At 46.2% G+C, this 14,450-nt stretch overlaps 1 protein-coding gene across 1 annotated transcript; it reads left to right on the forward strand.

Moving 5' to 3' along the window:
* The first annotated feature begins 10,171 nt into the window (after positions 1–10,171).
* Positions 10,172–13,413, forward strand: LOC100192530 (F-box protein). Its single transcript, NM_001137749.1, has 2 exons — positions 10,172–11,024; positions 12,709–13,413. The coding sequence occupies exons 1-2, from the start codon at positions 10,263–10,265 to the stop codon at positions 13,144–13,146; spliced, it is 1,200 nt and encodes a 399-aa protein (NP_001131221.1). The 5' UTR covers positions 10,172–10,262; the 3' UTR covers positions 13,147–13,413.
* The last annotated feature ends 1,037 nt before the right edge of the window (positions 13,414–14,450 follow it).

Raw genomic sequence — 14,450 nt, forward strand, 5'->3', positions numbered from 1 at the left:
GAGAGAGTTGCTCGGAGTGATGGCGAAGTATGAGTTACGGAGTGGAAGCCTTTTTCTTCGCCGAAGACTCCAATTCCCTTTCAATATACCTATGACTTGGTTTGAAATAGACTTGAAAACACATTAGTCATAGCATATAAAAGAGATATGATCAAAGGTATTCAAGTGAGCTATGTGTGCAAGCTAGCAAAAGAAATTTCTAGAATCAAGAATATTGAGCTCATGCCTAAGTCTGGTAAAAGATTGTTCATCAAGTGGCTTGGTAAAAATATCGGCTAATTGATCTTTAGTGTTAATGTAAGAAATCTCGATATCTCCCTTTTGTTGGTGATCCCTAAGAAAATGATACCGAATGGCTATGTGCTTAGTGCGGCTATGCTCGACGGGATTGTCGGCCATTTTGATTGCACTCTCATTATCACATAGCAAAGGGACTTTGGTTAATTTGTAACCGTAGTCCCGCAGGGTTTGCCTCATCCAAAGCAATTGCGCGCAACAATGGCCTGCGGCAATGTACTCGGCTTCGGCGGTGGAAAGAGCGACCGAATTTTGCTTCTTTGAAGCCCAAGACACCAAGGATCTTCCCAAGAACTGGCAAGTCCCCGATGTGCTCTTCCTATTAATTTTGCACCCCGCCCAATCGGCATCCGAATAACCAATCAAATCAAACGTGGATCCCCGAGGGTACCAAAGCCCAAACTTAGGTGTATAAGCCAAATATCTCAAGATTCGTTTTACGGCCGTAAGGTGTGATTCCTTAGGGTCGGATTGGAATCTTGCACACATGCATACGGAAAGCATAATATCCGGTCGAGATGCACATAAATAAAGCAATGAACCAATCATCGACCGATATACCTTTTGATCTACGGACTTACCTCCCGTGTCAAGGTCGAGATGCCCATTGGTTCCCATGGGAGTCTTGATGGGCTTGGCATCCTTCATTCCAAACTTGGTTAGAATGTCTTGAGTGTACTTCGTTTGGCTAATGAAGGTGCCCTCTTGGAGTTGCTTGACTTGGAATCCTAGAAAATACTTCAACTCCCCCATCATCGACATCTCGAATTTCTGTGTCATGATCCTACCAAACTCTTCACATGTAGACTCGTTAGTAGACCCAAATATAATATCATCAACATAAATTTGGCATACGAACAAGTCATTTTCAAGAGTTTTAGTAAAGAGTGTAGGATCGGCTTTTCCAACTTTGAAGCCATTAGCAATAAGGAAATCTCTTAGGCATTCATACCATGCTCTTGGGGCTTGCTTGAGCCCATAAAGCGCCTTAGAGAGCCTATAGACATGGTTAGGATACTCACTGTCTTCAAAGCCGGGAGGTTGCTCAACATAGACCTCTTCCTTGATCGGTCCGTTGAGGAAGGCACTTTTCACATCCATTTGATAGAGCTTAAAGCCATGGTAAGTAGCATAGGCCAATAATATGCGAATTGACTCAAGCCTAGCTACGGGTGCATAGGTTTCACCGAAATCCAAACCTTCGACTTGTGAATATCCTTTGGCCACGAGTCGAGCTTTGTTCCTTGTCACCACACCATGCTCATCTTGCTTGTTGCGGAAGACCCATTTGGTTCCTACAACATTTTGGTTAGGACGTGGAACTAAATGCCATACCTCGTTCCTCGTGAAATTGTTGAGCTCCTCTTGCATTGCCACCACCCAATCCGAATCTTGAAGTGCTTCCTCTATCCTGTGTGGCTCAATAGAGGAAACAAAGGAGTAATGTTCACAAAAATGAGCAACACGAGATCGAGTGGTTACCCCCTTATGAATGTCACCGAGGATGGTGTCGACGGGGTGATCTCGTTGGATTGCTTGGTGGACTCTTGGGTGTGGCAGTCTTGGTTCTTCTTCATCCTCCTTTTCTTGATCAATTGCATCTCCCCCTTGATCATTGCTATCATCTTGAGGTGGCTCATCTTCTTGATTTTGTCCTTCATCAACTTGAGCCTCATCCTCATTTTGAGTTGGTGGGGACGCTTGCATGGAGGAGGATGGTTGATCTTGTGCATGTGGGGGCTCTTCGGATTCCTTAGGACACACATCCCCAATGGACATGTTCCTTAGCGCTATGCATGGAGCCTGTTCATCACCTATCTCATCAAGATCAACTTGCTCTACTTGAGAGCCGTTAGTTTCATCAAACACAACGTCACATGAGACTTCAACTAGTCCAGTGGACTTGTTAAAGACCCTATATGCCCTTGTGTTTGAGTCATAACCAAGTAAAAAGCCTTCTACAGTTTTAGGAGCAAATTTAGATTTTCTACCTCTTTTAACAAGAATAAAGCATTTGCTACCAAAAACTCTAAAATATGAAATGTTGGGCTTTTTACCGGTTAGGAGTTCATATGATGTCTTCTTGAGGATTCGGTGAAGATATAACCGGTTGATGGCGTAGCAGGCGGTGTTGACCGCCTCGGCCCAAAACCGATCCGAAGTCTTGTATTCATCAAGCATGGTCCTTGCCATGTCCAATAGAGTTCTATTCTTCCTCTCCACTACACCATTTTGCTGAGGTGTGTAGGGAGAAGAGAACTCATGCTTGATGCCCTCCTCCTCAAGGAAGCCTTCAATTTGTGAGTTCTTGAACTCCGTCCCATTGTCGCTTCTTATTTTCTTGATCCTTAAGCCGAACTCATTTTGAGCCCGTCTCAAGAATCCCTTTAAAGTCTCTTGGGTTTGAGATTTTTCCTGTAAAAAGAATACCCAAGTGAAGCGAGAATAATCATCCACTATTACAAGACAATACTTACTCCCGCCGATGCTTATGTAAGCAATCGGGCCGAATAGATCCATGTGGAGTAGCTCAAGCGGCCTGTCGGTCGTCATGATGTTCTTGTGTGGATGATGGACTCCAACTTGCTTCCCTGCCTGGCATGCGCTACAAATCCTGTCTTTCTCAAAATGAACATTTGTTAATCCTAAAATGTGCTCTCCCTTTAAAAGCTTATGAAGATTCTTCATCCCGACATGGGCTAGTCGGCGATGCCAGAGCCAACCCATGTTAGTCTTAGCAATTAAGCAAGTGTCGAGTTCAGCTCTATCAAAATCTACCAAGTATAGCTGACCTTCTAACACTCCCTTAAATGCTATTGAATCATCACTTCTTCTAAAGACAGTGACACCTATATCAGTGAATAGACAGTTGTAGCCCATTTGACATAATTGGGAAACAGAAAGCAAGTTGTAATCTAATGAATCAACAAGGAAAACATTAGAAATGGAATGGTCAGGAGATATAGCAATTTTACCCAATCCTTTGACCAAACCTTGATTTCCATCCCCGAATGTGATAGCTCGTTGGGGATCTTTGTTTTTCTCATATGAGGAGAACATCCTTTTCTCCCCGGTCATGTGGTTTGTGCACCCGCTGTCGAGTATCCAACTTGAGCCTCCGGATGCATAAACCTACAAAACAATTTTAGTTCTTGACTTTAGGTACCCAAACGGTTTTGGGTCCTTTGGCATTAGAAACAAGAACTTTGGGTACCCAAACACAAGTCTTGGAACCCTTGTGTTTGCCCCCAACAAATTTGGCAACTACCTTGCCGGATTTGCTAGTAAGCACATAAGATGCATCAAAAGTTTTAAATGAAATGGCATGATCATTTGATGCATTAGGAATTTTCTTCTTAGGCAACTTAGCATGGGTTGGTTGCCTAGAGCTAGATGTCTCACCCTTATACATATAAGCATGATTAGGGCCAGAGTGAGACTTCCTAGAATGAATTTTCCTAATTTTGCTCTCGGGATAACCGGCAGGGTACAAAATGTAACCCTCGTTATCCTGAGGCATGGGAGCTTTGCCCTTAACAAAGTTAGACAAATTTTTAGGAGGGGCATTAAGTTTGACATTGTCTCCCCTTTGGAAGCCAATGCCATCCTTAATGCCAGGGCGTCTCCCATTATAAAGCATGCTACGAGCAAATTTAAATTTCTCATTCTCTAGGTTGTGCTCGGCAATTTTAGCATCAAGTTTAGCTATATGATCATTTTGTTGCTTAATTAAGATCATGTGATCATGAATAGCATTAACATCAATATCTCTACATCTAGCACAAATAGTGACATGCTCAATGGTAGATGTAGAGGGTTTGCAAGAATCAAGTTCCACAATCTTAGCATGAAGAATATCATTTTTATCTTTAAGATTGGAAATTGTAACTTTGCAAACATCAAAATCTTTAGCCTTAGCAATTAAATCTTCATTCTCTAATCTAAGGCTAGCAAGAGATGCATTCAATTCATCAATCTTAGCAAGCAAGTCAACATTATCATCTCTAAGATTGGGAATTGAAACATTACAAACATGTGAATCAACCTTAGCACTTAAAATAGCATTTTCATTTCTAAGGTTGTCAATCATCTCACGGCAAGTGCTTAGCTCACTAGATAATTTTTCACATTTTTCTACTTCTAAAGCATAAGCCTTTTTAACCTTAACATGTTTTTTGTTTTCTTTAATTAGACAATCCTCTTGGGAATCCAAAAGGTCATCCTTTTCATGAATAGCACTAACCAATTCATTTAATTTTTCCTTTTGAGCTATGTTAAGGTTGGCAAAAAGGGAACGCAAATTATCTTCCTCATCACTAGCATTATCATCACTAGAAGATTCATATTTAGTGGAGGATTTAGATTTAACCTTCTTTTTGCCGTCCTTTGCCATGAGGCACTTGTGGCCGACGTTGGGGAAGAGGAGTCCCTTGGTGACGGCGATGTTGGCGGCGTCCTCGTCGCCGGAGGAGTCGCTAGAGCTTTCGTCGGAATCCCATTCCCGACAAACATGGGCATCGCCGCCCTTCTTCTTGTAGTACCTTTTCTTCTCCTTTCTTCTCCCCTTCTTGTCGTTGCCTCGGTCACTGTCACTGGATATAGGACATTTAGCAATAAAATGACCGGGCTTACCACACTTGTAGCAAACCTTCTTGGAGCGGGACTTGTAATCCTTCCCCCTCCTTTGTTTGAGGATTTGGCGGAAGCTCTTGATGACGAGCGCCATCTCCTCATTGTCAAGCTTGGAGGCGTCTATTGGTTGTCGACTTGGTGTAGATTCCTCCTTCTTTTCTTCCGTCGCCTTGAATGCAACGGGTTGAGCTTCGGATGGGTCGCCAAGCTCGTTGATTTTCCTCGAGCCTTCTATCATGCACTCAAAACTTACAAAATGCCCGATAACTTCCTCGGGGGTCATTTTAGTATATCTAGGATTACCACGAATCAATTGAACTTGAGTGGGATTTAGAAAAATGAGAGATCTTAAAATAACATTTACCACTTCGTGGTCATCCCACTTCTTGCTCCCGAGGTTGCGCACTTGGTTCACCAAAGTCTTGAGCCGGTTGTACATATGTTGTGGCTCCTCCCCTTTGTGAAGCCGGAACCGACCGAGCTCCCCCTCGATCGTTTCCCGCTTGGTGATCTTGGTGAGCTCATCTCCCTCGTGCGCGGTTTTGAGTACATCCCAAATCTCCTTGGCGTTCTTCAACCCTTGTACTTTGTTATATTCCTCTTTGCTTAGTGAGGCGAGGAGAATTGTTGTGGCTTGTGAGTTGAAGTGCTCGATTTGGGCTACCTCATCCTCATCATAGTTCTCATCCCCTATCGACGGTACCTGTACACCAAACTCAACAACATCCCATATACCTTTGTGGAGCGAGATTAGATGAAATTGCATTAAATCGCTCCACCTAGCGTAATCTTCACCATCAAAAGTTGGTGGTTTGCCTAACGGGACGGAAAGTAAAGGTGTATGTTTGGAAATGCGAGGGTAGCGTAGGGGGATCTTACTATACTTCTTGCGCTCTTGGCGCTTAGAAGTGACGGAGGGCGCATCGGAGTCGGAGGTCGATGTTGATGAAGTGTCGGTCTCGTAGTAGACCACCTTCCTCATCCTCTTGTGCTTGTCTCCTTTCCGATGCGGCTTGTGGGAAGAAGATTTCTTCTTCTCTTTGTGGTGAGAAGAAGATTTCTTCTCCTTCCCTTTGTTGGAGGAGCTCTTCTTCTTCCCCCTCCTTTTGGTGCGGGACTCTTCCGATGAAGTGCTCCCGTGGCTTGTAGTGGGCTTTTCGCCGGTCTCCATCTCCTTCTTGGCGTGATCTCCCGACATCACTTCGAGCGGTTAGGCTCTAATGAAGCACCGGGCTCTGATACCAATTGATAGTCGCCTAGAGGGGGGGTGAATAGGGCGAAACTGAAATTTACAAATATAAACACAACTACAAGCCGGGTTAGCGTTAGAAATATAAACGAGTCCGCGAGAGAGGGCGCAAAACAAATCCCAAGCGAATAAGCAAGTGAGACACGGAGATTTGTTTTACCGAGGTTCGGTTCTTGCAAACCTACTCCCCGTTGAGGAGGCCACAAAGGCCGGGTCTCTTTCAACCCTTCCCTCTCTCAAACGGTCCCTCGGACCGAGTGAGCTTCTCTTCTCAAATCAAAGTCGGGAACAAAACTTCCCCACAAGGGCCACCACACAATTGGTGCCTCTTGCCTTGATTACAATGGAGTTGTGATCTCAAGAACAAGTGAGAAAGAAAAGAAGCAATCCAAGCGCAAGAGCTCAAATGAACACGGCAAATCACTCTCACTAGTCACTAGGGTTTTGTGTGGAATTGGAGAGGATTTGATCTCTTTGAATGTGTCTAGAATTGAATGCCTAGCTCTTGTAAGTGGTTGAGAAGTGGGAAAACTTGGATGCAATGAATGGTGGGGTGGTTGGGGTATTTATAGCCCCAACCACCAAACTTGACCGTTGGCTGGAGGCTTCTGCTCGATGGCGCACCGGACAGTCCGGTGCACACCGAACAGTCCGGTGCCCCTGCCACGTCATCACTGCCGTTGGATTCTAGCCGTTGGAGCTTCTGACTTGTGGGCCCGCCTGGGTGTCCGGTGCACACCGGACATGTACTGTTTGATGTCCGGTGCACCGGTATGGGCAAGTCTGACGTCTGCGGGCGCTGCGCGCGCAATTAATGCACCGCAGGGAGCCGTTGGCGCCGCAGGGAGCCGTTGATCCGCTGGCACACCGGACAGTCCGGTGCACACCGGACAGTCCGGTGAATTTTAGCGGAGCGGCTGCCGCGCGAACCCGAGGCTGGCGAGTTCAGGAGGCCGAGCTTCCTTGGAGCACCGGACATGTCCGGTGCACACCGGACAGTCCGGTGAATTATAGCGCGCCGGCTTCCGAGAATTCCCGAGAGTGAAGAGTTTGAGTCTGAGTCCCCTGGTGCACCGGACAGGTACTGTTTACTGTCCGGTGGCACACCGGACAGTCCGGTGCGCCAGACCAGGGGTGCCCTCGGTTGCCCCTTTGCTCCTTTATTGAATCCAAAACTTGGTCTTTTTATTGGCTGAGTGTGAACCTTTTACACCTGTATAATCTATACACTTGGGCAAGCTAGTTAGTCCAAAGATTTGTGTTGGGCAATTCAACCACCAAAATTATTTAGGAACTAGGTGTAAGCCTAATTCCCTTTCATGAAGCTAGTGGAAATTTGTAAAGGCCTCGTAGTGGTACCCTGCCTCGCTTCCTAGGTAGAGGTGTATGGGGTCTGATCAACTCCGTGGCAAATGGGTAACACGACTTGTGGGTAAAGATGCGCAACCTCTGCAGAGTGTAAAACTGGTATACTAGCCATGCTCACGGTCATGAGCGGCTCGGACACTCACATGATTAACTTATGGAATTAAATTTAATTTGTCATTTCATTGCATATGGGATTATTTTATTATTACTTTTATTTATTATTTCTAAGGTTCGGTATTTACTTATACTTAGTAACTGCTAATAAAATTTTGACCAACTTATAAAAGCAATGCTCAGCTTCAGCCTTTACTACATTGATTTGCCTTACACTTCACATGAACTCCCACCTTTGGCGAGTTCATGCACATTATTCCCCACAACTTGTTAAGCGATGAACATGTGTGAGCTCACTCTTGCTGTCTCACACCCCCCATAGGAGAAGAACATGTGGTCGAAGAGGAGCTGCCTAACATTGAGGCTTTCGACTTGTTCTAGGTGGCGTCTCCTAGTCAGCTTTGTGGCGCCAGGGAATAATATATAGTTCATTTTATTTTATCATTTATTTTTGTAAGACTTCCCTATGTAATAAGTACATTTATGATATTTATGGCATTTATCTCTATGCACTCTATTATTATATGTGTTGTCTTCTCTGGCGCATATATGAGATGCACCCGGCTTTGTTCCTTAAATCCGGGTGTGACAACGGAGACCTACGGTCCACGGCGCCCCACCGATGACGATGAGCAATCCCGGCGGCGCTGGCAACAATTTCCCGAGCGCCAAGGTCACAACGCACTCCGTGGAACCTAGTGAATCACTCAGGTGTGTCTTCGAGGGCGCGACTGCGATGAACACCAAGGCCTGATTCCGGCGCCCATTGACGACCCGTTTTCCCTCCTCTAATGTGGTGGACGCTGGCTCACCGCAACAGGGAGGGCGATGGGTTCCTGTGCAAGGTTTTATGGCCCTCCCCGAAGGTCGGTTCAGTGATTTACTAGATCCTAGAGATTCGGGGTTCGGTTCATCCGATCGCCGTGCAACGAGAGCCTTCTATTGGAGCGCGCGACAGAGTAGGCTTCAACGTGGGTCCACGAACCAGTGAGAGCGCACGAGCTTGGGATACTATCGTGTTGGGCCCACCTGCCAGCGATGCCAGTGCCTAGATCCTCAAGTATCGACTGGCACCGTGGGGTCCGCGGGGGGTAGCGGCGGGGGATACTTGGGTGTGCGCGTGTATGCGTAGAGTGCGAGGCAGACATATGGGCCCGATGACCGCGTCCGCGACAACGGCACGCGTGGCGGCTTGCCTGGCACCCGGGCCCGCGTGTCCTCGGCACCATGCGAGGGCGCGCGCGCTGAGACCGCCAGCAAGGGCCCACTGGTCGGCGCACCAATGCCCCCAGCGCGCGGTGGCAAACTGGGTCGGCCAGAATCGACCTAGCCGCAGGGGGGGTTTCTTCTCCTTTTTTCTTTCCTTTTCTTATTCCTTTATTTTCTATTTTCATTTCCCAAGCTCAATTTGGTTTCAAATTCAAACAAGGTTCTAATTCAAAACCTTCATAGGTGCAAATTATTATTTTAGGGATGTAGTTTAATCATATAGTTTATTATATATTAGCATTCACTACTTATTTGATTTGGAAAGAAAGTAACATATAGTCTTTCATCACAGTTTACTTGAGTTCAATTATATTTTAAATAATAGTTCTAATACAAATTAAATGCACAATCAAAATCTTCGGCATGATGCATAATTCCAACTTTTATTTAATTTTTCATTTTTATAGGGAACATGTATTGCAAATAAAACATAGACTTACAATAAACTCTATTTTTATTCCAGCAAAAACTAGCTAATAATTTAAACCATCTTTTAAGGGTTTGCAGAGGTGGGGATGAGGATGATCCAAATGACATCGTCCATTGGATATGAGTGTGTAAGAGAAATGAAAATTTTAATAGAATCTCATCCGTTTATTTTTAATGTGTTGATTTTCTGGGTACAATTGCTTTGCATGAAGGGTAGTCTATGTCTATGGAGTCATTTTGTTGGAGTGACTTTAGATTTATTTGAAGTGCTGGATTATATAATGGTCTAGATATAGATATAAAATAGATTTACACTGAAAATTGTCGGATGGCCTGTTCAGGTCCGAACCTGGCCCAAATTGTGAAGCCCATGCCTGTCCTTTAGGCGGGGCTATTGTAAGCTCTAGACCCAAAACCAGTTGGACTTTTTGCGCATTCGGCCTGAACCCGGACTGGACCGAAGTCTTGCGGCAGGCGTCATTTGCACGTGCCACGTCAAAGGATGCCGTCGGCGCCATGTGACGCGCAGCGCCGTCCAGTCGTCCACTAGTCCCTCCTCTAGAACAAAATTGGCCCCACCGACCGGAGAGGAAAAACTACGCACCGACGCGACTCCTTCTACAAAACCATAAATACCCACAGATAAGTGGGCCAGGCCAACCGCACTGCCAGCAGACCCCACACGTCGGTGAGACGCATGCGATTGCCCACCAGCAGAATTCTACACCCGAATATTCCATTCGCTTCCCAAGATCCTCTTCTCCGCTCCGCTCTTGGTTGGTTCTCCCAAAGTCTCCGGCCACCGCCCATTCCCGAAATTCCCAAGCACGCATCGAGATCTCTTGAGGCCCCTGCTCCTCGCCTTTGACGTGCACAACCCCCAGTCTCAGATCACACCACCACCATGGGGAGCATACCGGCGGCGGCGGCGGGGCCGGGCACGGAGCTGGAGGACCTGCCGGAGGACGCGCTGCTGTGCATCCTCGTCCTCCTCGCGCCGCCCGACGCCGCCGCCGCCGCATGCTCCTGCCGCCGCCTCGCCGCCGCCGCATCCTCTCCGGCGCTCCCGCTCGCCCTCGCGCTCCGCCTCGGCCTGCCACCGCCACCGCCGTCTCACCCGCTGCTCCCCGCCGCCCCCTGCCCCGCCGACGCTCGCAGGCTCCTCCGATCGCTCCACCGCCTCCGCCGCCTCCTCGGGCTCTGGCGCCGCCTCCCATCCGGCTCCGGCTACGCTTCCTCGTCCCTGTCCTCCCCGTCCCTCGCCGCGTTCGAGTGGGCCCCGCGCGCCACTCTCGCGGCGTCATTCCTCGCCCCCTCCGCGCACGGGGACGTTGGCGTCTCCAAGTCCCCCTTCGTGACGCTTTCCATCGAGGAGTCCGGCGACACGGTGGCGGTCGTTGGGGAAGTGTCGGTCTGCGTCAATTTTGTCGGGAACAACCACATTGTGGTGGAGGCGGTGGTGGGTGAAGATGAGGAGTTTGAAATGGTGAGCGGTTCTCCGCCGGAGGAGATCTACGCGCACTTTGCCAATAGGAGGAGCCCTGGGGCAGGTAGGAGGAGGAGGGGCAAGCAGGGGAGGAAAGGAGGCGGGATGGAGGCAGAGCACTTCGTGAGGATTGCGGACACTGAGCCGACGAAGGCACGGCCACTGCAAGGGCTGTGGAAGGTGCTTCTTCTGTACACCTGTTGTATACGATCTCCTAGCACTATGCTGTTTTCAATTGGAAAGTTCTATTGTTTGCATATTTAGCTGCAACACGCTGTTGAACGCCATTGCAGCATTGCTGGTTTGTGTAATTACCCATAAACTAGATGCCTGGCACTGCACTCATTCCCATGAAGATGCCTCATTCACTCAGGGAACCTTACAGCCTTGGGATGGGATGGAATAGAGGATCAAAATTTACCCTGCATCCTCTAAATGTTGAAGCGGAAAGTGCCTTCCGGGTTGACAGCTTCTCCTTTTTGAAGATTTTGGTTCACAATTGTTGTCACACACTACTAGAACCATTGTTGGAGATTGAACTAAAAACCGTACTCATCTGTTTGAGTTTTATTCACTCTCTATTACAGAAGAATTAGATGCTCGTAGCAGATGTCCACTCAGGTTGAGATTTTGCACATTCAGCACATATGCTTAGTGCTTACCACGCATCAGGGTGACATGCGTAAAGTTGTGTGCTTGCTATGGTGAACTACATCTAGAATTTCAGGGATCATTGTTTTAGTTGGGCTCAATTGAATACCATTTAGGAGAACATGAAGCTGCTTCTTTAGAATTGGCTAGATGCTAGCTTTGGCCTTTTAATATTTATGGTGCATTTATATACTGCCTTATGGGTTGTATTTTCTCTGACATAATTTCCTGCTGGTGTTTATGTAGACTTTGAACCCTTAACTGTTATCAGAACTACCTGTCCATGTGGCAATTGGGTTAATGAAATGACAAGTTTTCTTTGTCAAGCAAAGCTGTATGGTTTGGTTCCTGCCATTGCATAGTCCCTTGCACAGATCGATTCTCATAGTGTTATGTCATTGTTGATTAAGAGCCATGAACTGAAGTGTACTACGCCTTTGGCCTTACTGTGAGTCTTGACCATGAACCGGTGTCAGCAGGAAGCATGCTAGTGCTGAATTGCATTATGTGAATGGGTTCCCAAAACAACCCTAAGATTTGTTTTAATTTCATCGGATCTTGATACTTCAGAAGCTTGGAAAAATCTCATTCAATCATCCCAAAACATTTCTAGACACAAAAACTACTCTATGACTGGTTAGTTTCAAATGCTATCTGTATGTGTCCAAATAATAATGGTTTTCTGGATTATTTCGTTACTAAAAGCTGGGGAATTATCAGTTAACTTTTCCAGATTCCGATATTGCTGTGTTGTTATCAACTACATTTTTTATGAGGAAACAATTGTGGGAGGCTGAATATAATTAGCTGTGCCTGTAGCTGCATATTATTAGGGTGAATTAGTTGTGGTTTAACTAATCACGATCCTTGTACCGAATCCTACAATATTTTGCAGTTAGTATCATCTTGTTTAGCATTTTGCATCTTACCTCTGATTTGGAGAAGGCAGATGTCATCTTGTTTATTCATTTTCATCGAAATGTTATAAATTTTTGTTTTTATCTCATCAATGATGAATGACCATTTAATTTTTAATATTCATTTATCTGTTTCTTTGAAAAATTGTTTTCATGTTGTTGATCACTAGGCATGCACACAACAGAATGACGTTACCAATTTTGAATTGGAGGACTACTATGTACTTGGCAGAATGATTTATTATTAGTTGACCTTTTGCCAAGCACAATGGATTAATTTCCATGTTCCCAAACAGGGTATATGCGAGGATAGGACTTTGGAATTTTACCTTGTCACCTATGATGACATTGGTGGAGTAACTTGTCGACGATTTAGGGATACACAGAGCCAAAACTCTGGCTACTCTCCTGTTTTTTGGACAACAGATACTACATTTCTTGAACCACCATTCTCTGAGCAAGAGCTGGTTAATTATGCCAGCCGCGATCATATCCAAGGTGTTACTTCCAATCATGCAGGCGCTGAGAACAGGGTTGTCTCAAGGATATTACGCATCAATTCCAGTTATGATGTGGTTGATACTCATCTCTCAACTCCCTTGGATGATGGGAGGAGCGTGGAGGGAAGGATTTGGCTATATGAGGATGGAACCTTCGGTTTTGGATTTGTTGGCAGTAATTCAATTATAGATCTGAGGCATGTCTCCTCGGCTGGCTGTATTCTTGATACTTAACATTAGATGATCTGGATCTTGCTGGCACATAATTTTTGCCAGCGAGCCCCTTGTACAGTACTTGGTGTGAGGCATGTTGCCTCCGATTTGTTGTACTCTCGATGATAAGGTCACTGAATACTGGTCCCTTCTGGCACTTAGCTGTTGCTAGAATGCCCTTGTAAACCGAACCTTGGTTCCTTTGGGCATGTACTTGTTGACATAATACCGATGTATATTACAGTACTATTTGTTCATTGAATTCCAATAAACTGCAACTGTTACTTCCTTGTGAGGGCTGCTAGGTTCTTATGTCCTTGCTGCCAAATTACAATCGTGTACTCTCCGTTCCAAAATAGTAACCGTTTTAGCTTCTGATTGTTATGTCTATATTTAAATAGATTTAAATAGATGAACCTAGACACATATAAAACATATACATCAAATTTTGTATGAACCAATTGATTAACTAAAACTAATTTTAATTTGAGATGGAGGGATTAATAAAAAACAAAGTTTTTGACTTTCCAACTTGTCATATGTCCGTTGAATACTAAAAGTGGCGGACGGTCTGGCCCTAAGGCCTGGACAGTCTGTGCGCCCTGTGATCAGATTAACTCGGACGATCGTACTTATCTCGTGTGTGGTTATCCATCTAATCACGTGTGATCTATTGACTGTCGCTTAGGAACAAGTCCAGACATGCTCCCCTATAAATATAAAGGAGTACGGCCGATTGAGAACCACAAACACATTCCAATCGAACGAATCTACTTTATCTACCTTTTCTGTTCTAGGAGTAGATATAACGTAGTTTAAGTTGTAGCTTTTCGCATATCCACCTACGCCTTTTCGACTCTACGTCGTCTAGATCTGTCTTGGGTGGTCTGCCGACCCCAAGACGACCCAAGAATCTCACCCTAACGAGGTCTCTACATTCCTAGTTATCTGCTAGGAGAGTGAACATATTTAGGTCTTCATCGTCGACCCGAATTCTTTATCCCTAGGTGTCGGCGTTTCGAGACCGGGGGTCCCTGGACCGACGAGTGAAATGTCGCCGCGTGCCCCAGCCCAGATGGGTCGGCGCGAGACGGAGCGCGAAGGGGGGAGGAGACGGGCGTGAGAGGTGGAAATCCCGTGGCCTTCGTGTTTGTCCCGCGCCCAGGTCGGGTGCGCTTGCAGTAGGGGGTTACAAGCGTCCACGCGGGAGGGAGCGAGCGGCCTCACGCGAGCGCCTGTCCCGTCCTCTTCCCCGCGCGGCCAACCTTCTGTAAGAGGGCCCTGGTCCTTCCTTTTATAGGCGTAAGGAGAGGATCCATGTGTAC

Source organism: Zea mays, chromosome 6 (assembly GCF_902167145.1).
Source record: "Zea mays cultivar B73 chromosome 6, Zm-B73-REFERENCE-NAM-5.0, whole genome shotgun sequence".
In the NCBI taxonomy this organism is placed as follows: Eukaryota; Viridiplantae; Streptophyta; class Magnoliopsida; order Poales; family Poaceae; genus Zea; species Zea mays.

Excerpts from the sequence above, each read along its gene's own strand:
- LOC100192530 (NM_001137749.1), top strand. The coding sequence starts at position 10,263 with ATGGGGAGCATACCGGCGGCGGCGGCGGGGCCGGGCACGGAGCTGGAG. Across the intron at positions 11,025-12,708 it reads CACTGCAAGGGCTGTGGAAG|GGTATATGCGAGGATAGGAC; the intron begins GTGCTTCTTCTG and ends GTTCCCAAACAG.